The 23,255-nt window shown below is 38.6% G+C and overlaps 5 protein-coding genes across 9 annotated transcripts; 3 read left to right on the forward strand and 2 right to left on the reverse strand.

The window, feature by feature from the left end:
* Positions 1-760: 760 nt before the first annotated feature.
* On the forward strand, positions 761-5,690 carry LOC149050547 (uncharacterized). The gene is made up of 3 exons (XM_089198115.1): positions 761-1,746; positions 4,260-4,589; positions 5,357-5,690. Exons 1-3 carry the CDS (start codon positions 1,077-1,079, stop codon positions 5,563-5,565), a joined length of 1,209 nt encoding a protein of 402 aa, XP_089054241.1. The 5' UTR covers positions 761-1,076; the 3' UTR covers positions 5,566-5,690.
* A 3,790-nt stretch (positions 5,691-9,480) lies between these two features.
* LOC149050548 (rhotekin-2-like) lies at positions 9,481-14,047 on the reverse strand. 4 transcript variants are annotated; one of them, XR_016184198.1, is made up of 6 exons: positions 13,728-14,047; positions 13,252-13,547; positions 12,031-12,140; positions 11,342-11,524; positions 10,437-10,958; positions 9,481-9,924 (listed from the first exon to the last, which is right to left on the reverse strand). XR_016184198.1 is itself a non-coding variant. In XM_089198117.1 (6 exons), exons 4-6 carry the CDS (start codon positions 10,903-10,905, stop codon positions 9,889-9,891), a joined length of 219 nt encoding a protein of 72 aa, XP_089054243.1. In that variant the 5' UTR covers positions 10,906-10,958; positions 11,342-11,524; positions 12,031-12,140; positions 13,252-13,849; the 3' UTR covers positions 9,481-9,888. The 4 variants fall into 4 exon arrangements, 1 of the variants encoding a protein (XP_089054243.1); XM_089198117.1 differs by having other exon boundaries at positions 10,437-10,520; positions 10,807-10,958; positions 13,252-13,849; XR_016184197.1 differs by lacking the exon at positions 13,728-14,047 and having other exon boundaries at positions 10,437-10,520; positions 13,252-13,391.
* Positions 13,969-16,921, forward strand: LOC113680119 (uncharacterized). The gene is made up of 3 exons (XM_089198116.1): positions 13,969-15,231; positions 15,495-15,815; positions 16,224-16,921. Exons 1-3 carry the CDS (start codon positions 14,532-14,534, stop codon positions 16,436-16,438), a joined length of 1,236 nt encoding a protein of 411 aa, XP_089054242.1. The 5' UTR covers positions 13,969-14,531; the 3' UTR covers positions 16,439-16,921.
* A 2,214-nt stretch (positions 16,922-19,135) lies between these two features.
* On the reverse strand, positions 19,136-19,621 carry LOC149050549 (uncharacterized). Its single transcript, XM_089192942.1, has one exon. It carries the CDS (start codon positions 19,619-19,621, stop codon positions 19,136-19,138), a length of 486 nt encoding a protein of 161 aa, XP_089049068.1.
* A 45-nt stretch (positions 19,622-19,666) lies between these two features.
* LOC149050550 (uncharacterized) lies at positions 19,667-22,569 on the forward strand. Of its 2 annotated transcripts, XM_089198121.1 has the most exons (4): positions 19,667-20,129; positions 20,337-20,492; positions 21,061-21,381; positions 21,868-22,569. In XM_089198121.1, exons 1-4 carry the CDS (start codon positions 19,742-19,744, stop codon positions 22,071-22,073), a joined length of 1,071 nt encoding a protein of 356 aa, XP_089054247.1. In that variant the 5' UTR covers positions 19,667-19,741; the 3' UTR covers positions 22,074-22,569. The 2 variants fall into 2 exon arrangements, with proteins under 2 accessions (XP_089054247.1, XP_089054246.1); XM_089198120.1 differs by having other exon boundaries at positions 19,667-20,492.
* Positions 22,570-23,255: the final 686 nt, after the last annotated feature.

The following is a 23,255-nucleotide window of genomic DNA, read 5'->3' on the forward strand; positions in this document are numbered from 1 at the left end:
CCCTTTGTGTGATCGCTTAATACAGGTTTGACTGTATAACAAATATGGGACGGGGGACGAAGTTCCTGCGCCGATGGCTCAACAAACGAAGCGAATCAAAGATAGCTTTGAAAATCACCAAAATGATTCGAGTGGATGTATTAATCAGCTGTGGCTCTCTTCCAAGCCGAAAATACAGATACCTTTGTTCTTATTAAACGGCCGGCCTCATTGCTTCAGTGTTCTGATCCTCATAAACCCGTTGCACAAGATGTTCCTCCTCCACCATCATAAATCACAGGCTATTGAACTTACATTGACAATTAGTTCGTTTTTAACTTTATCATTATTAACCGCAGACTGCGGGAATCACATTTGGAAATTATTCGGATCCCTTCGGCATTAGTTTTATAACCTGACAATTGATCTTAGTACGCCGCAGATCCATGACGTGGTTTCCGTTTCCATAACCTATGAGCCTTTTTTCAGGGTAACTCAACTTTTTATAGCAGAATGAATGTTTTGTCCTTGTCGAAGTAACGTTTGCATCAACGTAGCTGAAAATTTGTTTTCGTACCTGAACAATTATATCGTATAATGCCAAAGTCTGGAGTTCGAATGCTGTTGCAAATATCTCAGTAACTAAATAATTGAAAAAGTTCATACGAACATTTAATTATGAGAGTTAGTCTTCGCAACGTGACATGGTATTCCTTCTATTTGGAGCCTGAACAGAAGCCAAAGACCAACATAAAAGTCTAGAGGAAGGACGGAAAGGTCTTGACCACGGAAGAAACACTCAGAGTGTGCCGTAAATTTGAAAATATATTCGATTAAAAGTTCTTAGATTTTAATTCATAAGTCACATCATTGCGTTACGTGAGTGCACCCCTAAATGTAATAATGACATAAATCAGTCTTTGGAACATTCTCGGAAAAGAGTTTTTCCGGTCTGCTGCGCTCTAGAGTTTGCGTAATTAGAAACCGAAGGTAAACGAAGGAAACATACAGAAGAAGTGTCACCATTAATTCCATTTCATATTTTGTTAACGTCTCAGGAAGCATCTCATTTATTTCATTTTAGCATAGCAATAAGCATGGCCGAAGCTGAGGAAGAAGAACAGCTTCTTCTTCCAAATGAACGAACATATTTGGGCTTGCGGCGTAACAGACAGCCACAGGATGTCAATGGATGCTACCGATGTTTATTGAAAATTGTCAAAATCACTTTCTGTACACTTGGATTATGGAGTCACCGGGCTTGGAACTACATCCCACGAGTACTAGTCGGTCTAATTTGTATTTATCAAGCTGTTTACGATTTCTATGTCGTGTTAGGTTGCCACGGTTTTGATTGCAGTTTCTTACAAAATTCAACGGATTCTAAGAAGCCCTCTCATCACAAGGATGATCGTCGTGTTGCAAACGCTGTTTACACGATAGTCTCATTGGCAGCAGTGGTTTCTTACCTGTTCTTTATCCGTTGTTTCATCGTAGCAAAGCACAAAAACTCAGCTATGGTCGCACCGTCTGAATTTTTGATGGAAGACCTTACAAGAACGGACTGCTGGTGGTTGTGTCTTATTTTCACTTCAATAACAATGTTGTATCTAAGCTCGGTGGCTGTGTTTTACGCTATCATATGGATAAGTCAGCCAAAAGATTCCTATTTCACCTTTCTTGCCACCGGAGTAGGAGCCCAGTTTTTCGCGCAGTGGACAGCAATAACAACTTGTCACGTGTTTGGCGTTAGTTCCTTTGCAGTAGGTAAGTTATATTCTGAAAAAATAAGATTTCGGGAATATGCCTCCGTGGTAATGGAGGTTTAGTATCCCGAAGTCATAAACACATGTTTTCTTTCTATAAACACAACCGTTTATTTCTCTGTCGCACCTTTTCTAGGAAAAAAGCACTGCCTCAAAAGCGACGTGTATGACTACACCAGCGTGCAGTGTCAATCAAAACTCAACTACATTCGGGCCCAGTCTCCGACAAATAATAGAAAAAAACAGTTTACCGCTTGTGGGAACCAAATTTCCGTTTCCAGCGACACCAAATAACTCGCTTTAGTTTTTGAATTAAAGGTTTAATCCTCACAAAGTGAAACCTCAAATCACTAGGAAAACACAACTCAAAATTTCTGCTCTCCCAAAAAACGTCCCCGATACGTATTTTTACGAGGTACGTAACTGGAACCGAGGCTGACAATTTCAAAATGAGGTTATCAGTCACGCAACTCCAAAAAAGAAAAAACAGTCACGACACCGCTAATCACTTTCTTTTTTTTGACGTTGATGCTCTTTTTCATTGATCAATCTTTCCGCCAGTTTCATCATCTCTCTGCCTGGGGAGTCTCCCGGTTTTTTTCTTTTTCTTTACCCTTTACTCTGGGTTTCCTTCAGGCAAGCAGTCAATTTCTAGATGATAGACGTTCAAGATAGTTGATAGCAGCACCTGGTCGTATTTGGAAGTAAAATTCAAATCCTGTCAAAGTCTCAAATTAATAAGGCTTTTTTCTCTGCGATCTCTTTAATTCCTGTTCACCTTTGTGGTTCATTATTTTCGTTCTCATTATACAGAGGTCAAAATATCATTCAGTCAATTTATTTGCGGTTAAGACTTTTATCTGTAGATTCCTGGCCTCAAAACTACTGAACATCTTGATTCACTCTAAATTCCTAAATATATATTTAGATTATCAACTTAAGCAACATAAGCAATATGCAAAAACATATCCACCAAAGCCACAATTATCATCCACATCATGGATTATATCACGGACATCACTTTCATCACATCATCATCATAATCATTACCAAGCCAATCTTATCACATCTTAGGCAAAGGAGACAGAACTACATTAACCCCTCGCCTATCCCAATCGTTGACACGAAACGCTGGAACCAACAGTATCCCCACCTCAACTTCCATAGTCACTGCCATGTTTAAAAAGAACCACAGCTGTAGTGGCTATTGCCACCAACATTTCTAACTTTACCATAGCCATTTTTTTTAGCCATCACCACTTTATCTGCATCAGCACTGCCACGACTACTAAATGAAACCACTTCTTTACACCAGCATCTTCTACTAATTATTTACTAATCAGGTCCTCTAACACTTGATATTAGTACCGATATCGTGAACTACCAGCACAATAACCCTCCTCACAAACCACTGGCTATAGGTGCTCTCGTCACCAGGGTCATCGCTATCGCCATCTTAAGTTTCATAACTTTCCACATACACTGGAATGCCTACCTGAGGCATAAACGCTAATCTAACTTCATTACAGACACACCTTTTTCACTGCTTTCAGAGACACCATCAACTCCGCAGGCATCAGAACCCTAAACACAAAACTGTGACCATCACCAGTATATTAAATGTGCCAACAGAACTATATACTCTTTGTAACTTCAACAGCATCATTTTCATTGCTGCAATAAACCATACACCTACACCACTGCATGTGCTACTAATACAACCTATTATTATACATTAGATTTATTGTGAAAAATCTGATTGGTCGAAAGCATTCAGTCGTTATACAATAACGTGTGAAATTTCAAGAACGAGTTATCCTATCACAAAACTAATTTCGTGTTCAAAGTCTTCCTAGTTTCCAAGCCCCTCGCCTGTGTAGTGTTTTCTTCTGCAGATTGTTTGAAAAATGTGTTGTAAAACAATTATTGAATCCGGTTGTCGCATGACATCATGAATTATCAAACCTCGTATGAGTGTTATCAGTCTCAACCTTTGGCTTCGGCAGATAACTCAGATCTCGGCGTTGATTATTAATCACATCATACTCCACCTCATTCAATAATTGCTTAATGGCAGATGAAGTTGACATGATAACCCAATATCTGCAGCAGATGTTGCATTATTATGTTGAATTCAAAGTCTGCCTAATATACAAGCGCCACGTGTCTGTGTTGTCTGCGTCAGCCTTCAGCCTCAGCACAAAACTCAGACCTCAGTTATGATAATTCGTGATATCACGCTCAACAACATCCAACATTTGCTTATTATCGTCAGCTTCAACATTATCATGGCTGGCATTTTAAAATTCACTACCACATAACAGTTTCAAGGAGGAAAAGCACTATCACCGCTACCATTTCCAACATCACCCGCGTCGTCTGCTCAAAATAGCACCACAACCTTCTTGACCACGGTGATGATCGCCTTCCATGTCATCATCACCATCCCCACCCTTGTGCTTTTTGCATCTTTATAATCACTTCATGATCGCAATTGTTCTCAATTTTTCTCAGGAACTTATGCAGAGGACACGCTGAGGCACATTGAACAGATTGAAGAACAACATAGAAGCCTCGACAAGATCATAACATTACACCAGGGACTCTGCACAGTTGTTTTCAACACAGTGTCATCCTACAGTGTCTGGTTTGTAGTGCACTGGGTCAGTTATGGAGTAGGAGTTGTTCTGTCTGTAATTTACATATCTAAAGAAATACTCTTCAGAAGCAAGTATGGCACTCCTATAATAAACCTGGTCTACCTTGGCTTATTCTTTGTCTGCCATATCTATTTATTCCTTGTTCCATGCATCTTCGCTGCAAGAATCACAAGCAAGTGCAGAGGTACGATAATTATTTTAAAATGCATAAGAATACTTTTGCACTTTCACTCTTATTGTAAACCGCGCCGCCCTGCAGGGGAAAGTTTATTATAACAGAGAGCTTTTCGATGGAGGGTCGTAAAACAAAAACGAAAGCAATCAAAACGGTCGAGAAAATAAAAAGGAAAATATCATAAGTAGCCAATAAGAACTCGGAGTGAAAACAAGCAAACTGCGGGAAAACACGGAGGACTAAGTCGAGAGAGTGGCGGAAGTCTTACAGACCAATCATAGCGCGAAGTAAAGAAAAACCAATGAGATCCCAGATTTCTTTCGATACCTAATCGAAAATTGCCTAATGGGTGACACATTCGACTCTACGAGTCCCAAAATGTTTGAAAAATGAAGATGTGCAAGTATGCTCATTTTCAGGAATTTTGAGGAAGTGAAAGCCACAAGACAACGATCTAAACTAATTATTTGAAATTTTCTTAACAGACAAGCACTGTGAATAAGAATCTGAAATGGTCAAATTTTGCTTTTGCAATTGGTTGTTAGGATGAAATTATGCTAACTAAGCTATTAAAAAGGTTACAATTTTTAGCTAAAGGATTTTACGAATATAATTCTGTTTGTAAAAGCCTGTTTCATATTTTAATATTCGGCTTGATCCACACCCTAATTACACAATCAAAATGGCTCCAACGTCAGATGTGTTCCGTAATTTCGACTTAGTAATTGACAGCAAAGAGATTGCTTACCTTAAAAGACTCTTCTTTTACATTAAAGGAGTGTACGAGAAAATCAACTCCACCACATCTGCGTACTGGGACGTGGATGGCCATCCATTCAGGGATCGTCAAAACATCGCTCTCTTCATTTCATACGCTAAGGACAGTGGCTGTGGATTCAAAATCGGTAGAATCACTTTCAGCACCTCATTGGCCTGGCTATCCTTTTTCTTTGGACTAATAGGTTTATTGTTTCACTTTTTTTAAGTTTACCCGACTTACGCGCCAATCACTCAATTTGGTGAAATATCGGAAGACGTTAAACAAGTTTGCAAACTTTTTAAATTATGTTTTTTTCGTGACAATTGAAATAAATACTACTCCAAAGGCCAGTTCTTTATTTCGTTACACTTCGTTTCTCCTCTTTTTCTCTTATTTTGAATTGGAATAATTTTTTAAGAGCCTCAACTCGTCCTAATTTTCTGGGAAAGTTTGAAACAGGGTTTATAGAGTTTTACTCATTATTCCCTACAATGAAAATCACATCTAGCTGCTCTTCATTTATTTGAATGTTACGATATTTTGTAGAATTTTGCTGGATTCATCTCTTCCAGCCTTCATCATTCCTCGAGTAGTCATGATCAGTGGGTAATACATCTTTTAGCCTTGAAAATCAGCCTATATTTTTGTTTTATTTCAATTTGAGATCGATAATTTCACGTTTGCGGCTTTTGAACTTTGACCTTGAAGCTCAAAATGAATGCGTGAGATCTAACTCGAAATATGATTACTAAGAATTATTCCAGTACCTGACGTTAACCGGCCAATTTGCGCAAGAATTTCTTAAGGGACCGGTCATTATTTATCGCCTGGGGGGGGGCTCGGAGTATTTTTGTTGTCACATCGGAGCATTTACCTGATCCCCCCGTAGAGTATCTAGTTTTTTAGAGATCCCCCCTTATCGGTAGTGGAAAGTTTCATGATCCCCCCCCCCCCCAGCAAATGCGTTGGCAGTTAAACACAAAGATAAAAGCCCTTTCCGATAAAGAAAACAACTTGCTTAGAAACGAGAATTGGGGAGTGTGCCAAAACATCACGAAGTTCATGTCAGGCGTGGATGGATGTAAGGGCAGTGGTGATGTCGCGAAGTGTGAGTCCTCCTTGACCACTGTCAATGAGGCCTTTAATTCAGCATCCGATTTGCTCTCATTTATCGACAACAGACGAAAGAACCTTTATACAGAAGAGCATGCCTTAAGGTCGTTTGCAAGTGATGAGCTCAAATATTTCCAGGAAGCTCAAGAGCGAGTGAAGGCCATACACCAAGAGCTGCCGAAAGCCTCCAATGAGCTCACGACCACCCTCATGAGCTTGAAGAGAAAGTTCCCATCTCCCATGGGGAACAACGGCCAATCCCGAAGAAAAAAAGAAAACAAGAGAAAAGTGAAAAAAATCAAGGAGAAAAGGTTGCATCAGCGAGCAGCAGTTCTCCTAGAAAAACTTACCTCAAAAGAGGTAGCTAAAGAGGTTTTCGATTCACTCGAAAAGAATACTTACAAATGTGTCTCAAGTATTAATGCAGGATTCACTGCGAGATTTGTCAAGCGTCTCCACCTGGATCCTCTGCTATGGCTTTTGGAAAGAGGCGTGTTTGAAACAGAGCTGGCACGCAATTTGAAAGTGGTAATGGCCAGAATGAACGAAGAGAATAGCAGTAATGGTGCTGAAAAAGGGTCAAGTTCGGGCGAGGATTCAGATGAATCTGACGAGGAGACTGTGCAAGAGCCAGTGGAGAGGGCTGCCGAAGATTCTGACACGGAAGCGGAACAAGATACAGCCTCACCAAAATAAACACTTTTTTATTTGTTGTTTTCATTCGGCCGCGTATTAAAATAATGAAAGTTTATGATTTTAGATTACGATTCTCTATAAAACAAACTGAAACGTTATGAAACAATTTTGAGCAATTGTAAGTATTCCATTCTCAAAATCTTGATTACCTTTCTAATTTAGATCGTGCCTGAATAAAAACGTGTATGTTAGACTACGATAGTGATTCTTTTTTACAAAATGGAGGGTCTGTAAAAGGGTTTGGGTTTTGTGTCTGGGCTAGAATAGAGTTTATATAATACAAAATACAACTGAACGTGGTCTTGAATATATGGTTGGGGGTTTAGAGTCCCAGCGGCAAATCCTACCAAAGTATTTACAAATGCAATCACCCGGGGTCCCGGCGCGACCTAAAATTCCTTTTTTTTTGGTCTGATCCCCCCATTATACTTGTCAATTACGGCTGATCCCCCCTAAAGGTCTTCAAAAAACCATGTGATCCCCCCCTAAATACTCCGACCCCCCCCAGGCGATAAATAATGACCGGACCCTAAATTATGATAGTTTTGACATATTCTTCTTTAAAAATTTTTCACTTTCTCAGTACTTGTAAAAAATGCAAAAACACGCAGACACGTAAATACGCTCATTCTTCAAGAAGAAATAACAGTTATTTGATTCTCTTAATTCGTTCTTGTATAGTCTTGCTTCATTCTCACACGATTTAAAGTTCAAAGTAAGGTTTCCAACTAGCAAATCTGGGGTAGCCTGTTCTATCTGAGATACTAGTGTCATCAAAACTCCTGTGACAGGATAACGGTTGGCGGTGGCGGTTTATCAAGGTTTCGTCCCATTGCAAGATCGTCCCCTGCCTCTTTTGCGAGTTGGCGAGTCAACTCGTTTCCTCACAGCATAAAGTAATCGTTTTAAGTCGAAATCAGATTGTATTTCGATCGACATGCATTTTCACCGCGAAATCATTACGAAGTTCGTTTCACAAAAAAATTGTAAGGCGAGTGAACTAACGCGCGCCTCTTGCACGAGTAATGCTGAGCCGCTTCATTTGTTACTCCTATTACTTCAGGGAGCGGTAGGCGCTAAGGTCGATTATTTCAAATTACAGCAATCAACCACATTACAGCAATCAATCAAAAAACGCAAAAAATTATTGTCATGGGCACTTCAAAGAACTACACAGGCAAGGTATTATGTATTATCTGATCTCTAACGCAAATAAAAAGAATCACCTGCTGCTACAAGAACATACACTCGAAATCATGCGAGAAAAACGAGGTTCCGAAATAGACTCTTCCAATCCCGCATCCCGCCGCTGTTTTTCATTCCATCCACATTCCCGCTACAATGAACATTTCATTCCGATCTCCCCGGGTTCAACCCAAGTTTCTCTAGTCTACCGCTTTAAATGATGGGAAAAATTATAGCCCTCACTTTGATAATGTACTCTCCTCATTAGGGAGTAAGGCTAAGATTCGCTTAAGGCATATTCAGCCGGTTTTAAAAAACGGTTGTTCGTCGGTATATTTAAAGTACTTAAGTGAGACAAAAACTCCATCTAAGGGAACACCAACAGAAAATACTAAAAGCTGTTCTGTTAAATAAATAAAAATATATGTATAACATGTGTGACTTTCTGACACAAAATTGTAATACTCGTTTAATCGTTCCTCAGTTCAAATATTCGATGCATAGGTTGATACAAAAATTTAGAGTTACTGGTAAGACAAAATATTTAAATCGTTTGTCCCACGATTAACGTTTCAAAACGTTGTCAATATAAGCACGATAAAAGCATTATTTTTTATCAGTGTTATTCGTTTGACCGTTCTCGTTCGTCCGATCCCATTTTTGGCAAAAAAACCAATGGATCTCAGAGAAGCTGTAGGCCGAGTTATTACGATTTGTCGTTTTTAAACGTCCGCTATTACTAGATCGTGTTCTAGTCGAGGTCTTTTGAGGGATATAAGTAAGAGTTTTTAAAAATCTGATTTTGGTCAACAATAAGTGATGTTACTTTCTCTCACTATCCTTCTGTAAGAGACAAACTAGAAAATAAGTTTAAAAAGAAGCACAGAATTCCACCTCGGGCTCACAATCTTTCAAAACTTTGCGAAAAAAGTCTTTGATATCTGATTGCTCACAAAAATTAAAAGATTACTGCTTAATTCGTCTCGTAACTTAACGTTCTTTAATTGGTACCAGTAAAGCTGCCATCATTTCTCACACAACGAGCGGCCAAACTCCGCCATCAAGTCAGTTGATGTAAAGTAGAGAAACATTCAGCCAATTAATAATTATGTTTATATGTATTTTCAAATCCAAAAAACAATTATATCTCTTAAACTCAGCTACTTTCATACAAATAACCAGAACACAATATTGTTTATTTCTTTGTTGAAAAACAACATACATCGTTAACTGAAAGAACAAAAGGCTCTACTCAGGAGCTCAATCATGTATCTTCCAAACTGCTATATTTGTAAAATTTCATTCCTAAATGCTGCAATTATTCTCAGCTAATGAAAATAAAGAAAGTAAAACAAGTGGGTTAGAGCCTCACGTTCTCTTGATCCACAACACAATTAAGTATTTTTACGTCAAGCAAAGAGGTCTTCAAATTCAAATTGTGGTTTCGTGGTTTAACACATTCTCGTCCACACCTCTCTTTTTCTTTCCCTTCCTGAAGCTTCCATTTTCAGGGTCTCTTCTTTGCCAGATGGCATGGTACTGATTTCAGTTCCTCTAGAGGGACTGGTTTGTCAACTGCCTTCCAAGGTTCTGTTGAGGAAAACATTGATGACACACGCAGTCTATTACAGTGCAAAACAAATTTTCTATGACTGTCTGGTCGCAATTAGAGCATAAAATCGTATACCGAAAAAAATTATTACAAAGGCTAACGAGCACCACGTATACTAAGCGAAAGATTAGAGTTCCACTCATCAAAAAGAATACTAATACATGGAAAATGGCTGTCCATGTTTTCAAACTGTCGAGTTCAAGTTAAGAAAATATTTAGCAACAATTTGGACCCAATCTCAGCCGACAAGCTGTGTACATTGACCAAACCAAGGGACCTCGTACAAATTTGAATGTATCGGGCGCAGGATGCGTTTCGACTGAAACCTTGATCGAGTGTTTTGTCCCGTTGACATTTTCCTAAATAAATTTCCTAAATATTCCATAATCATTGATTGATTACAGTTACACGTGTACCGGGAAGTTACCAAATAGAACCAAAAGAATTAAATTTCCGTCTAAAGGGAATATTCTACTGAGTGAAAACTTACCAACAGTTGATGACAGCACTTGATTGTCGCATGTCTCAAAACACACCAGAGCCGACACCATGAAAACTGACTGCAAGTCATTCTCTGAAAATAGTCAACATAAAATGTTGTGTTTATCAAGACAGAACCTGCCATGAGCAAAACTTCTTTAAATGTACTAGCAGGGGTTTTTCAACTAAACTTATGGTGAGGCTTTTACACTTTCAACGTATTTGCACCAATCATCGAGAAGAATTACTTTCATTCATGAAGATATACGTGTAGATTGTATTAATTTCTTTGGTTCTTTTAAAACCCTAATTACAGCAGCAGCAGCAGCTTTATATTTGACTGAGTACTAAAGTACCAGGCTCTAATTACTCGACCGTACCTGTAGTTCAAGAAAACCATCCGTATGTACTTGTTCAACACAAGCAGGTCTGGCAGCTAGACGGCGACAAATCTGGCCCCATAAAGCCAGTCTTGGCATGTTTGAATCCTCAGTAGATACAGTGGATACTAAAGGGCTTGCTCCAACCAAACCTTAAAGCGAAATAGAACTTCAGTCTGGCATTAATCATTGAAACAAGAGCTGATATTTTTTTGAGAAAGTAAAAGGCCAAAACTGCCAGGCGTGACTCTACTCGCGTGACATTACAGCATGAACCAAATCACCGAATCGCCCATCACAGCTATATTACCTGCAATACACATACTCAGAGAGAATCCAGGAAATTCACCGAGCAAAAGGATGACACGATTTGGAAACTCTTTTTGGGAATTACCCACAGCCCAATTTTCATTGATTTACGGAGGTGCCGTCCAGGCCAGATATGTGTTATAAAGCCACTACTACTGCCAAAGTTTCTTACCAAACAAAATGATAGCCCGACAATATCGCTTACCATACTAAATATACACTGTACCTGTTTTGAGGTCATGTGATTTGATCCTCTGATGAAGGTGATCCACTGTCAATTGGGTATGTTCCGCAAGTATAAATTTGAGAACTTCGTGGCCCGCTAAAGTTCCTCGTAATGGCCTTTTCACTCCTGAAGCTCTGTTTGCTTATTTCTATACCCAGCTTGAGGTCATAGCTCACATTTTCACTAAGATTAGATAAAAATTTTATAAATCAGACACTGGTTTTAATCTGATACCATCATTACACATAACTCAAGGAACAGGTAGACCACCACTTAAAAAAGGTAAATTAAACACTAAATAAAGTGGAGGGTGATCAAATTTTACTGTACAACATTCAACTTTAAGAAGTAAAATAGAGATATTGCAATGCATCAAGATGACTGCACGTAATGAAATATTCCTCCATGAGAATACAAAGATTCTTGTCTTCCTAACTTGTGAGACTTTGGTTTGAGTAAGTGAAGAGGTAAAAGTTGACAAGTTGAGTGCAATGTACATGTGAGTCATGGCCCACTCAGTATGCTGAGTCTTAATCTATTAACTGTGACAAAAAACTCATTTGTTCAAACTCTGGCAGGTAGTCAGACAGCTTAATTTTGAAGACAGGGTGAGGATAAATATCTGAAAACTCTGGTAAAATCTGCAAGGCAGAGTCAAAGAGGAGGGATTATAATAGAACAGAACTTACAAGACAATAATGTTGTCAAATGAAATGTCTGTCTCTGACTCATCACCCGTTTCCATAAGAACTGTGTCCAAAACTTGACCATGAGCAGAACACATAATAGAGATGTTGTTCTAAGGATCATAAATAAATGATTATAGACTAAATCATCAGGATCACTCTAGGAAAGAAAATATTGAAGTCCAGGAAACTTCAGGGATAATTTTGCACAAAAATAGTAGGAAATGATGAACTGTTTGAATTAATTTACATACCCATTCCATTTTATGGTCTTTGAAAGAATGATTTACACATTTTAAAACTTAAAGCAGTTTCTTCCTTGCTTTTATGAAGGGAGGTTGAGTAATTGCAACTTCCGTGACTTTTGAAAACTTTTATTTCCTTCATAGTACAGTGAAGAAAGTTTTCTTCAGTGCTCATGAAAACACTTTCTATACTACAAGACTGAGTGCAGCTCAGTCTAAGATAATGCTTATGTAAAGTATCTAAAGTGAAAAATGTAACAAAAATACGTTCATACCAGAAAATCTGTAATAATAATAATAATGATAATTATTATAATATAATATGATACTTTATAATGATATTTTATAACAACGAATAAGGTAGAATGAAACAAAACAGAAAAAACAGACACCCTTACTGACAGAAAAAGATAAAGGTTAAATAGAGAAATAATGAGATTGATTACACGCTATTTTTTTGCATTGTTCGTCAGGTATTTAAACAAGACGTTGCCAATTTTAGGATTTGCCAAATTTGTTTAGAGATTGCCTGTCCCAAATGAGTTGTTTTCAGATTCCAGATTATTCTAAGAATGCCTGTGAAATGTATGCCTTGTAGATACTTAAAGATGATCCAATGGCTTGAAGAAGTGCACCACTCAAACAAGATCAAACTGATTTAACTATCGATCATACATTTTAGAAAAACTCTAGTGCATTGAAAATGTCAAAAAATTGTTATAAATCCTGTTATATTGCCCTTTCGTTACATCAGTGCTTTTGATTGTCACGGTATTGTCAATGCTTATAAAACTTGTGATGGTCATAACTACGGCCATAAAGACTTTGGTAACAAAGATAATTCGCAGAGAAAGGATGGAAGACAACAGGAAAGGTTAATCACCTAAATCATCAAAAAAGGGTTTTGAACGCTGAGAACAAAGGATAAATGAAAACACAATGATCATTTTGTTATCAGCATTTGAAGTATGCAACTTACCTAACGCAAAGGAACTCATGACGAACTCGTGACAAGTTGTTATTGCTGTGCACTGCGCGAAAAACTGGGCTTCTACTCCGGTGTCAAGAGTGGTGAAATAGGAAACCTTTGGCTTACTTATCCATACGATGGTGTGAAACACAGCCATCGAGCTAAGATACAACATTGTCATTAAAGCGAAAATAAGACACAACCATCAGCCGGCCGTTGTGTTAAGGTCTTCCATCGATGCGGATCAAGACGGTGCGACCATAACTGAGTTTTTGTCCTTTGTTACGATGAAACTGCGGATGAAACTATAAAAATAAACAACATTTGCAATACGATTATCATCCTTGTGATGAAGGGGCTTCTTAAATCCGTTGAATTTTGTGAGCCAAACCAAAACCGTGGCAACTTAACACGACATAGAAATCGTAAACAGCTTGATAAATACAGATTAGATCGACTAGTACTCGTAGAATGTAGTTCAAAACCTGGTGAGTCCATAATCCAAGTGTACAGAAGGTGATTTTGACAATTTTCAACAGAAATCGATAGCATCCATTGACATCTTGCGGATGTCTATGTGACCGGAAGCCCAAATATGTTCATTCATGGAAGAAGAGGCAGACGTTTTCCTTCCTGATCTTGTGGTTCTCTTTCGGCATCGATCGGGTTGTTGACCATTTTAAAACAACAAGAAAAATGATTTTTTTTCATAAGAAGTTAAAAAAATACTTTGAAAGAACTTTAATTGATCAAAATAAATCTTGTTTACTTCCTTTCCTTTCGGTTTCTAGCTATACTCTAACGCACCGGAAGAAAGGTTTTTCCGAGAAACTTCAAGAGATGAGATAATTAGATTCAAAATGCACTCAAGTAACGCAATGCTGTTATTTGATAGAAAAAGAAAAACAACTGTCCGAAAATCCTCAACGAGAAATTCAGTTGAACCTTTTACCACGTGATACTAGCTTTCTTTCAGACCTATTTAATTATTTAGGTTCAAGAGTCACTGAAGTTTCTTATCCTGCAATGTGCGAAAAAGATCTTTCAGGTTCGGCAATGCCAGCGTTACTTCAAAAGCGTGACCATTAATTCTGCGAGAAAATTTGCGTTACCTCGAAAGAGGATCAGAGGTTATGGAAACTGAAATCACATCATAGATCGGTGGCACCAGCTTAATACAATTATCAGGTGACAAAATCTAGCCTGAAAGTCACGATCAGGATAACTTTCGGATATAATTCACGCAGTCTGTGCTAGTAGTCGATGTAATCAATAGCTTGCGATCAATAATGGCGGAGCAAGAGCATCTCGTGCTAAGGGTTCCTGATGATCAAAACATTGAAACAATGAGGCCGGCTGTTCGACGAGGGCGAACGTATCTGTATTTTCGGTGGGGAAGAGAGCCACAGCTGGTTAGTACATCCACTCGAATCATTCTGATGATTTTCAAAGCTATCTTCTGTTCGCTTGGTTTGTGGAGCCATCGGTCGTGGAACTACATGCCTCGTCTTCTATTTGTTGTAATTTGTGCTGTTCAAGTATCCTTGCAAATCTCTTCTGACCTGAACTGTCCCTACTTCGACTGCAACTTCAATGAAAAGCATTCCAACCTCACAGTACTGACGGTCTTTCCAGGAACTCGAAAGGCGTGCTTTACATTGTTTTCTTTTGCAGCACTCCTTTCATATGTCGTTTTCATAACAAGTGTGACGACATTCAGGGGTACAGAGACTGCTTTGGTGTCACCTTCACGATCAATGATCGAAGATTGTGACAAAACGGCGATACTGTGGCTGTTTTTTGGATTCGTTGGATTTCTTTCCTCGCTTTTTATCGGGCTGACACTTTTTCTTTATTTGAAGTTATATAACAATAACAATACTTATCTAAGCAAATTGTTCATTGGATACACCGCTGTGTCAGTAATATTGGCTTACTGGGCTTCAGTAAACACCTGTCACGCCTTTGCCGTCAGTTCTTCCTCTCTAGGTAAGAATGATGATGCATATTTCCTTGATTGAAGACTTCGCGTTTTGCCAAAACTTATCGAATTACTTCCTTACGCGTTTTTCACCTCTAGAAATAAGATAGAGCCATCAAGATAGCAAAGACATCGAACACAGTTTTAGCGATTCTGGTTCGTTTAAAGACCTTAATATTTCTTAAACTTCCTTAAAAAACTGTTCCTTGCAGACATAAAGAATAACGTAAACCAACATCTACTAAACCTTTTTTTTCTCTTTTTACCTCAGGCACAATAGCAAAAGACACTTTCAGACTCATCCGGAAGGTCGAGAATGGAACTCTCGATGACATCATTAGAATTCACGAGGACTTGTGTACAATTGTCCTAAACACAGTGTCAGCCTACAAAGTATGGTTTGTGTTGCATTGGTTAACATACGGAGCTGGCATTCTTGTTTACTTTATGTTAACATCTGAGGAACTCTCGGGAGACAAAAATAGTGTGTCCACTGCGGTCAAAGTCTACATCTGCCTACTCTTCGTTTGTTTCTTCTACGTTTTCATACTCCCGTGTATTTACGCTGCTAGGATCACAAGCGAATGCGCAGGTAGGAACTGGAGAAAGTTCAATAGAGTCGTAAGCAGTCACTGTTCACATGAGTAGAGACACGTGAGCGATTTAATTGCCTGTCGCTTAATATTTTCATATCAATTATTGTAAGCCAGACTTTTACCCAGTTGTTTTTCCTTTGTTGGGTGTTTTTCTTTTAGCATTCCCTCTCTCTCAAACTCTGACTTAAAACGTTGTTACTTTCTCCACACCTGGGCGCCATTTTGTTTTGTTGCGCTTTCAACTTTCTGCACTGTTTGGGATTAATGGATGAGTTCTCAGCGAAGGAGCGTGCTGAAAAAGCTGTCATTCCGTGATTGCCACCTCAAGTTAAACATTTTTTGTCTCCTTCGCAGGCGGATTTTGATCACAGAACTTATAGACTCTTTTTTTCTTGTTTTCAAAGGAATATACGATAGAATTAACTGCACCACATCTGATGACTGGAATGAAGGACACCCGTTCAAAGATCGTCGCAACATATTTCTGTTTTTGGCTTACGCTAAAGACAGAGGCTGCGGTTTCAAAATTGGTAGAATTAGATTTAACTCTTCCCTGACCTGGTTCTCCTTTTTCTTTGGACTCTTGGGGCTGTTGTATCACTTCTTTCAAACAGCCTGAAAAAAACAAACAAACAAACAAACAAACGATCAAAAATCGACACCACTAGGGTTACCTAAGTGATCGTTCATTGTGCAACGCAGAGGGGGGTGGGGGGAATTGAAGGACTTTGGTTGCTTTGGTTATACACGTGTTGTGATAAAATTTACCTGATCCTACTAAGGCTCTGTAATATTCTTGTGATTTCCCCCCCCTCCCCCACCTTGTTGGCAGTTAATTGGCTCTATATCTTCTATAGTCCTCCTTTCATACTCTTTTGGCGACGACTATTTTCCCCTCTGATCCCCCCGGCTCCCTCATCTTACTCCGTGCTATGGTTAGCTGGGTACTTAAAGGAACCCACGCACTTCCTAATGTTGTAGTCCGGCCTTGTTATTGTTTATACAGGCCTCCAGCCATTTAAACCAGCTTTAAAGCTGCAAAGGGCTAGGCCATTTAAATATCGCAAATGAATAAATAAAATAAAGAGATTAGTCAATTTAATCTAATCATCCAACATACATAAAAAACCAACTGATTAACTGGGCCACGATTAGTTTACGGCTGAGTTGAAGAAAAATTAAAAAGCATGAAATACGCCTATCTATGTTTCTTTTTTAAACAGAAATTTTTTGTAATATATGTATACTTATGCTTTTAAGGTCTTTCGGAAAGTGGTTTTCACTGTTGTACCTATCGGTCGAGAAGTGTGATCCTTCAGGTGAAGTCAGTATTGAAAACGGCTATTTTTAGTTGCAGTGAGTGATGTTTCGACAACCTCAGCAGAGGTCATGATTAGTGAAGAAATTTCAGTTGAATGTGTTGTTCTGTTATGGTTAAGGTTTAAGGTCAGTTTTTGCCGTGATGTTATAAGGTTCGCAAGGCCTTAACTGGCTTTCAACAATTATGACTGTCTAAATTCGATAAGTCTATAAAGTTAGGTTGTTGTTCTGTTTGGTTCGAGGGTTTCCCGTATTTTTTTTCAAAAATTATTGTCACCTACCAAGATCTATCCACGGTCTAACGTAGAAGTATTGGTTACTTGTTCAGATCATTAATATTTCACTCTAATAGCTATGTTGCCTGAGTATGCTAAATACCATTTTCCCATGCACGCATGTTAATGAGAGAACTATTTCCAATCAACTAGAAAGACTAGAAATTCTTTCTTCGCTAGAGGTCTACAAAATGTTTTTATGGTAGAACCAGAGACTTCGAACACCCGGTCTTAGTCCAGGTCCTTCTCAAGCAAAATCCAGACCATGGTCGATCGATATTTAACCACCCCTACTCCCAGAGTATTTGAATCTCGTACTCTCTCATACTTCCGGTTTGGTAAAACGAATAATCGGACGCTTGTTGTTTGGTTTGCATCGAGAGGTTATGTAAACTTTCTGAAAAGAGGCATATATATGGTAATTTTTTCTTTTAGATTATAAAAAAAGAGTTACTTACATTAGGCTAAGGAAGACTTCACTTCCACATTTGATCGCAGACAGTTCAAAATTTGAGTCTCTAAGAAGCTGTAATACGGATTTTTTACCATTTACCACAAATTCCTAGAAATTGCGGTTGGGATGTAACTGGTAAACGTTTTTCGGTTCGTCCCAATGGAAAATTCCCGGACTAACGGAAATTCTGAAAAGGTGTCCCTTTTTCCCGGTTGGGACGTTCTGAATGGAAATGTGTTTACCATTAAGAAGTTTCTTGAGTTTCGTACCAGTTTCAGGCCTCATGGCCTTTGGCCGAGCGTAATCGCTTCAACAACAACAAATATGGCGGATGCACAGCAAATGGGGGATGTGTACTAGTGTTCATGTTGCTCTTATTCGTCTCCAACTCTGGAAATATTCCTAACACATAGCTGTTCCTTGTATTTAAATGGTGAGCAGACTTAAAATCTCTAATTTGTGTCCAAAATCGAATGGCTGTCAAGTTTTACGCAATATTGAAAGTTTGATGAAAGATGAATGAAAGTTCCATCGTTCAGTTTAACTGTAACCAAATACCTCACGTTTTAACTTTCTTGGTACTTTTTGTGAACGATTAAAATTAATTGCAGACGGGTTTTAGGCCGCTTGTTAACCAACGTAATGACACTATTGTTTATACAAATTCATCCTGAAACCAATATTTTTCTGTCAACCAAAGTGATTTGAGTGAGAGAAAAGAGAGGATTCATAAGTTATTCATCGGCTTGAGTTAGTGACCGATGTGTTTGCTTAAAAATACTGCCCAGCCGGAAAAACGAGATATATTTATGAAAAATGGCAATGAAAGTTGGGATGTACTTGGCGACTCACGAAAGCGTTACCGTGGCCCGTGGGCAGAGATAGGAAATTACTGACCGGGTAAGGAACCAATCAGATTGCAAGATTCGTTACCGTGCCCTCTCAAAAAAATAATTATTATTATTTATTATGCAGGGAATATTAGTATCAAATCGTATAACAAAGTGACCAAAAAACAGAGCAAAGCAAATTCCTCCCTCCCTGAATTTCACTCAGAGCCACCGAACCCAAAGCTGTGAAAATTAGCAGTAAGGATGAGGAAACTCTCACCTATTAAACTGGAATGGTTTATTTGTTTAAAACCATATTGTCATTGATTTTTTTAAGAATTTGTAACTCAATTATAGAATTACAGAGACAAATTATTTTAAAAATATGATTGACATAATTCGCTAATACGCAACGTACGATTGGGTCATTTGATGTATTATTGTGTCATATCCATGCATGCTCTGGATACCCGACATATAATCTTATCCATACTACTCATAGTGATGTCGAATCTGTCAGATACAGTGCATATCACTTCCGAGTTTGATATAAACCAAACGAACGCCAAAACCTGCTGCTGGAGGGGTATTGGAGCCCTCCCAAAAGCGTTCCCCTGAGGCACTCGTCCTGTGGCCCCTATTTCTTGGCAGAGAACCTCCGCGGAGGCTTTTGACATCCTGAAGTGACTACTGAATTCGTCCATGGAATACATTGGTGTAATATTTTCGCAGAAACCTTCGCTTCGATGATGATCGCGTCTCATAAACATTGAGATCGCTCCAATGGTATTAATTTCATCTTCTTTATTGGAATTTAAAAACATCTCCTCATTAGCCGATAAATCTAAAATTCCCTCTAACAACTTCATGTTGTAACTAGAATCCAGTCCAGCGCGGCGGGACAATCCGAAAATTTCAGGCATCGCTCCGATTTCCGGAATTTTTTTTAAAATGGTAAACACGCACGATCTCTTGCGCTACCGTTGCTGGAAAACATATATTTCACACACAAATTGACTGCATTGATTTTTTAAACCGCCAGAATGGCAGAAAAAAAAGCAGGAGAAGAATTTGTAACACCGCACCAATCTAATGAACAGAACGATGAAAGGGTAGAAATTGTACAACCGAACGAACCGAATGCAACAACCGAGTCAACTGAACAGAACGATCAAACGATTTACGATCGCTTCCGAGAAGACAGAGAGCAGCAAGCCATTCGTGGATTTTCTCGAATCCCTCTCATTGTCCTCAGATATTCATTCAGTTTGCTTGGATTATGGGGAAATCAGTGCTGGAACTGGCTTCTTCGCATATTGTTCTTGGTGATAAGCTTCTACCAAGTCGTTTACCGAATGTACATTGATTTTGACTGTCCGAACTTCAACTGTCATTTCAAACCGAATTTAACAAGCAACAAAACCCTTCACGGTGTCGTAGCTACAGGGAATGCTGTTTTCACAATAGTCTCTTTTGCCGCTGTCATTTCATACATACTCTTCATCGGTTCTTTCTTCACTGCCAGTCGTTTAGATTCAGCGCTGGTATGTCCTTCAGAGACCTTGATGACAGACATCAACAAAAGCGACGCGTGGTTGTTATTTTTAGCGTATGTTTTAATTATTGTGTCGTTTCTAGGCTTGGGTGCGTCGCTGTACACATTACCGAAGACAAGTGAGATCCGAGATCCTCATTACACCATTGCCGTGATCACTGGTACAGGTGCACAGCTTTTGGTCCACTTGGCATCAATCAACACTTGCCAAGTCTTCGCCGTCAGTTCTTTGGCTATAGGTATGTTGTTTTTCGTAATACATAACATAAACATCTAAGTTTAATCTTATCAAAATCTTTCAAAAATTGCAGATAATAATCAAGCAACTATTCACCGAAGTGGAGTGTGAATTGTTGTTTTAGCATATAATAAACAGTGACATAATATAGCACAAAAAAATAATTTGAACTCAGTTATCATCTGCAATGATTACAACATTTTCGGGCGCAAATGTCGCGCGTGTTGTTCGGAGGTGAATAGCAAAGGATCAGATTTTCTGAGTTTATTTTGCCACCGTTTTAGTATGGGCAGCTATAACAATCCCTCTCAATTAGTCACAACTTTTCTAGAATGATGCTCATGTATAACGTCTTGAACAAATTTGTGAAGGAAACATTCGAAAGCCACTCGGTTGTTACTTGATCCTTCTTTGTCGCGATCTTTTCCTGAATCAGATGTCCCTACAACGTGTACATAAATCGGCCACAAAGCTACTTGTAAAAATATCGATGAAATCGCACGACTAGCATCATGGTAAAAATAACTTTCAATGGAGTGATAGATCGAATTTTCTGATCTATCTTCCAGGAACTTTTGCTCAAGATGTCACCAGGCTAATTGGAAATGTAAGGGGTGTTGAAGACGAATCTATAGATGACATCATCAAAATTCATGAGGACCTCTGCAAAGTTGTTTTCAATACAGTGTCAGCCTACAGTGTGTGGTTTGTGGTGCACTGGTTGACTTATGGAGCTCGTGTGGTTGTAGCCGTCATATATATTTCAGAGGAAATTAAATATGATACGACAGCGTCGGAATACATTTTCGTTGGCATGCTGCTGTTTTGTTGCTTCTACTTGTTCGTGTTCCCTTGTTATTTTGCAGCCAGCATTACAGGCAGCTGTGCTGGTGAGTAATCTCGAACCCGGTGCTTTGAGCGAGTGTCGTAAAACTATACCAAAATCAAATATAACCACTGATCAAAGGCACTTCATCTCCCCCCCCCAAAAAAGAGAAAAATTTGTATTATCAACTATTTGAAGAAAGCAAAATAAATCCCAAGTAAAAGAAAATTTGCTCTGAAATACTTAGGATAATTATATCTACCAGACCAGCCGAGGTTGGGGTTTTCAGGGGAAACTGATAGAGGATCAGTCGTAAAGGGGATATTATAGAACATTGACCGCTAATGAACTGTCGATGAGGTGGGGGGGTTATTATTACAATGTCTTATGGGGGATCAGGCAAAAGCGAGAGACTATAAACGGACCGCTTGGTAGAATGAGAAAAAGTCCTCTGCCCCCCCCCCCCCCCCCAACCAATACTGACCAGTCACTTAGTGGTAGAAAATGTCTTGAAACGCAAAATTAATAGACTTTTTTTCTGTTTTTAAAGGAATATACGAGGAAATTAACCGTACCACAGTTTGGGAAACAGGACATCCGTTTCGCAAACTTAGCAACATTGCTCTGTTTATCTCTTACGCTAAGGAACGAAGCTGTGGGTTCAAAGTTGGTAGAATAACGTTTAACACTTCTCTGGCCTGGTTTTCGTTTTTCTTTGGACTCACCGGCTTGTTATATCACTTTGTACAAAACTGAATTGGATTCGTTTGCTTTAACAAACGCTCTCTGATCAAAAAGCGGCGAACCCTCTACTGCTGACCAGCGTCGCTCCTCCTAGTTCCCATGCCCCTCAACACAATGTGTAAAATAGACCAAGACCCGACTGGGAACGACTGTTTCTCTTGGTATCACCTCTTAACGAGCTTCCTACTCTTCGAACAATTATACGCTTTTTGATTATATATTAAGTGCGGAGAACGAATGCAGTGAACAACACCTACAAGTTACGCTCTCCAGTAATTACCTCATGCAAGCTAACACATCAGTTTACACATACAGTCACCTAGCAAGAAAGAGGTGTTAAACGTGCTAAAATGAAAGAGCTCTTTCCTGATCATGCGTTCGAAAATTAAAAGCAGCTTGTTAAAAATTGAAAGCAAAAAGGAGGAGGGAGGGGGGGGGGGAGGGGTTTGAATCCTGATCCCGTTTCACGCAGGAATTCGGAGAAGTTCGCGCGTCACGTATTAAAAAAGGTAAACTTCTTAAAAATCGCTCTTTAGGATTTTTTGCCAGAGAAATTTTATTTTCCTTCACTTTCAAAAAAAAAAAAAGCAAAGTCTGCACTTGTTTTAGATTTCAACTCAATCATCTCGGAATGTTGAGTGGCTACCCCCAATTATCCTTTAAGATTTTGGTAATCCTCGGTAAGATCATGTTTGATTGCATAATAATAATAATTATTATAATACTAGTACTCCACATGGTGGCTCTTCTGTAATAATTCATTAAAAAAAATTGCACAATTGATAAAATATGCATTATGGATATAATAAAATAATATAATGGTTGAAATAAATATATGGATAAATACATAACGTGCAACAAGATGTATAATTACATAAATAATATATATACATAAGTTATGGATAGCACATGTAAAATTGTATAATATTGATGATGTAAAATTTATGGATAACATAGATACGCGCGTATGAAAGTAATACTGGCAAGAGACATAAAGTATGTACAAGATATATAAGTAGGACTAGGAACTATTTGTTGCCAATGTCATAAAATGATTTCTGAATTTACTGTCGAATACTTTGAGTTCTGCACAATTTTTAATGTCTTGAGGTAGACTGTTAAATAGCATCGCAGTAGAATCTCGTAGTGTTCCAGGAACAGTCGATGGTTCAAGGCGACGCTCACAAGAAGATC

This window comes from Pocillopora damicornis, chromosome 2, assembly GCF_964200805.1.
Source record: "Pocillopora damicornis chromosome 2, jaPocDami1.2, whole genome shotgun sequence".
Taxonomy (NCBI): domain Eukaryota; kingdom Metazoa; phylum Cnidaria; class Anthozoa; order Scleractinia; family Pocilloporidae; genus Pocillopora; species Pocillopora damicornis.

What these genes read in the sequence shown, in the direction of transcription:
- LOC149050547 (XM_089198115.1), top strand. Translation starts at nt 1,077, where the DNA reads ATGGCCGAAGCTGAGGAAGAAGAACAGCTTCTTCTTCCAAATGAACGA. An exon ending in CGTTAGTTCCTTTGCAGTAG is followed by an intron (nt 1,747 to 4,259) that starts GTAAGTTATATT and finishes AATTTTTCTCAG; the next exon opens with GAACTTATGCAGAGGACACG. An exon ending in AATCACAAGCAAGTGCAGAG is followed by an intron (nt 4,590 to 5,356) that starts GTACGATAATTA and finishes TTTACATTAAAG; the next exon opens with GAGTGTACGAGAAAATCAAC.
- LOC149050549 (XM_089192942.1), bottom strand. Translation starts at nt 19,621, where the DNA reads ATGCCTGAAATTTTCGGATTGTCCCGCCGCGCTGGACTGGATTCTAGT.
- LOC149050548 (XM_089198117.1), bottom strand. Translation starts at nt 10,905, where the DNA reads ATGCCAAGACTGGCTTTATGGGGCCAGATTTGTCGCCGTCTAGCTGCC. An exon ending in ATGGTTTTCTTGAACTACAG is followed by an intron (nt 10,521 to 10,806) that starts GTACGGTCGAGT and finishes GACTATTTTCAG; the next exon opens with AGAATGACTTGCAGTCAGTT. An exon ending in AGTGCTGTCATCAACTGTTG is followed by an intron (nt 9,925 to 10,436) that starts GTAAGTTTTCAC and finishes TTTCCTCAACAG; the next exon opens with AACCTTGGAAGGCAGTTGAC.
- LOC149050550 (XM_089198120.1), top strand. Translation starts at nt 19,742, where the DNA reads ATGGCAGAAAAAAAAGCAGGAGAAGAATTTGTAACACCGCACCAATCT. An exon ending in CGTCAGTTCTTTGGCTATAG is followed by an intron (nt 20,493 to 21,060) that starts GTATGTTGTTTT and finishes TCTATCTTCCAG; the next exon opens with GAACTTTTGCTCAAGATGTC. An exon ending in CATTACAGGCAGCTGTGCTG is followed by an intron (nt 21,382 to 21,867) that starts GTGAGTAATCTC and finishes CTGTTTTTAAAG; the next exon opens with GAATATACGAGGAAATTAAC.
- LOC113680119 (XM_089198116.1), top strand. Translation starts at nt 14,532, where the DNA reads ATGGCGGAGCAAGAGCATCTCGTGCTAAGGGTTCCTGATGATCAAAAC. An exon ending in CGTCAGTTCTTCCTCTCTAG is followed by an intron (nt 15,232 to 15,494) that starts GTAAGAATGATG and finishes TTTTTACCTCAG; the next exon opens with GCACAATAGCAAAAGACACT. An exon ending in GATCACAAGCGAATGCGCAG is followed by an intron (nt 15,816 to 16,223) that starts GTAGGAACTGGA and finishes TTGTTTTCAAAG; the next exon opens with GAATATACGATAGAATTAAC.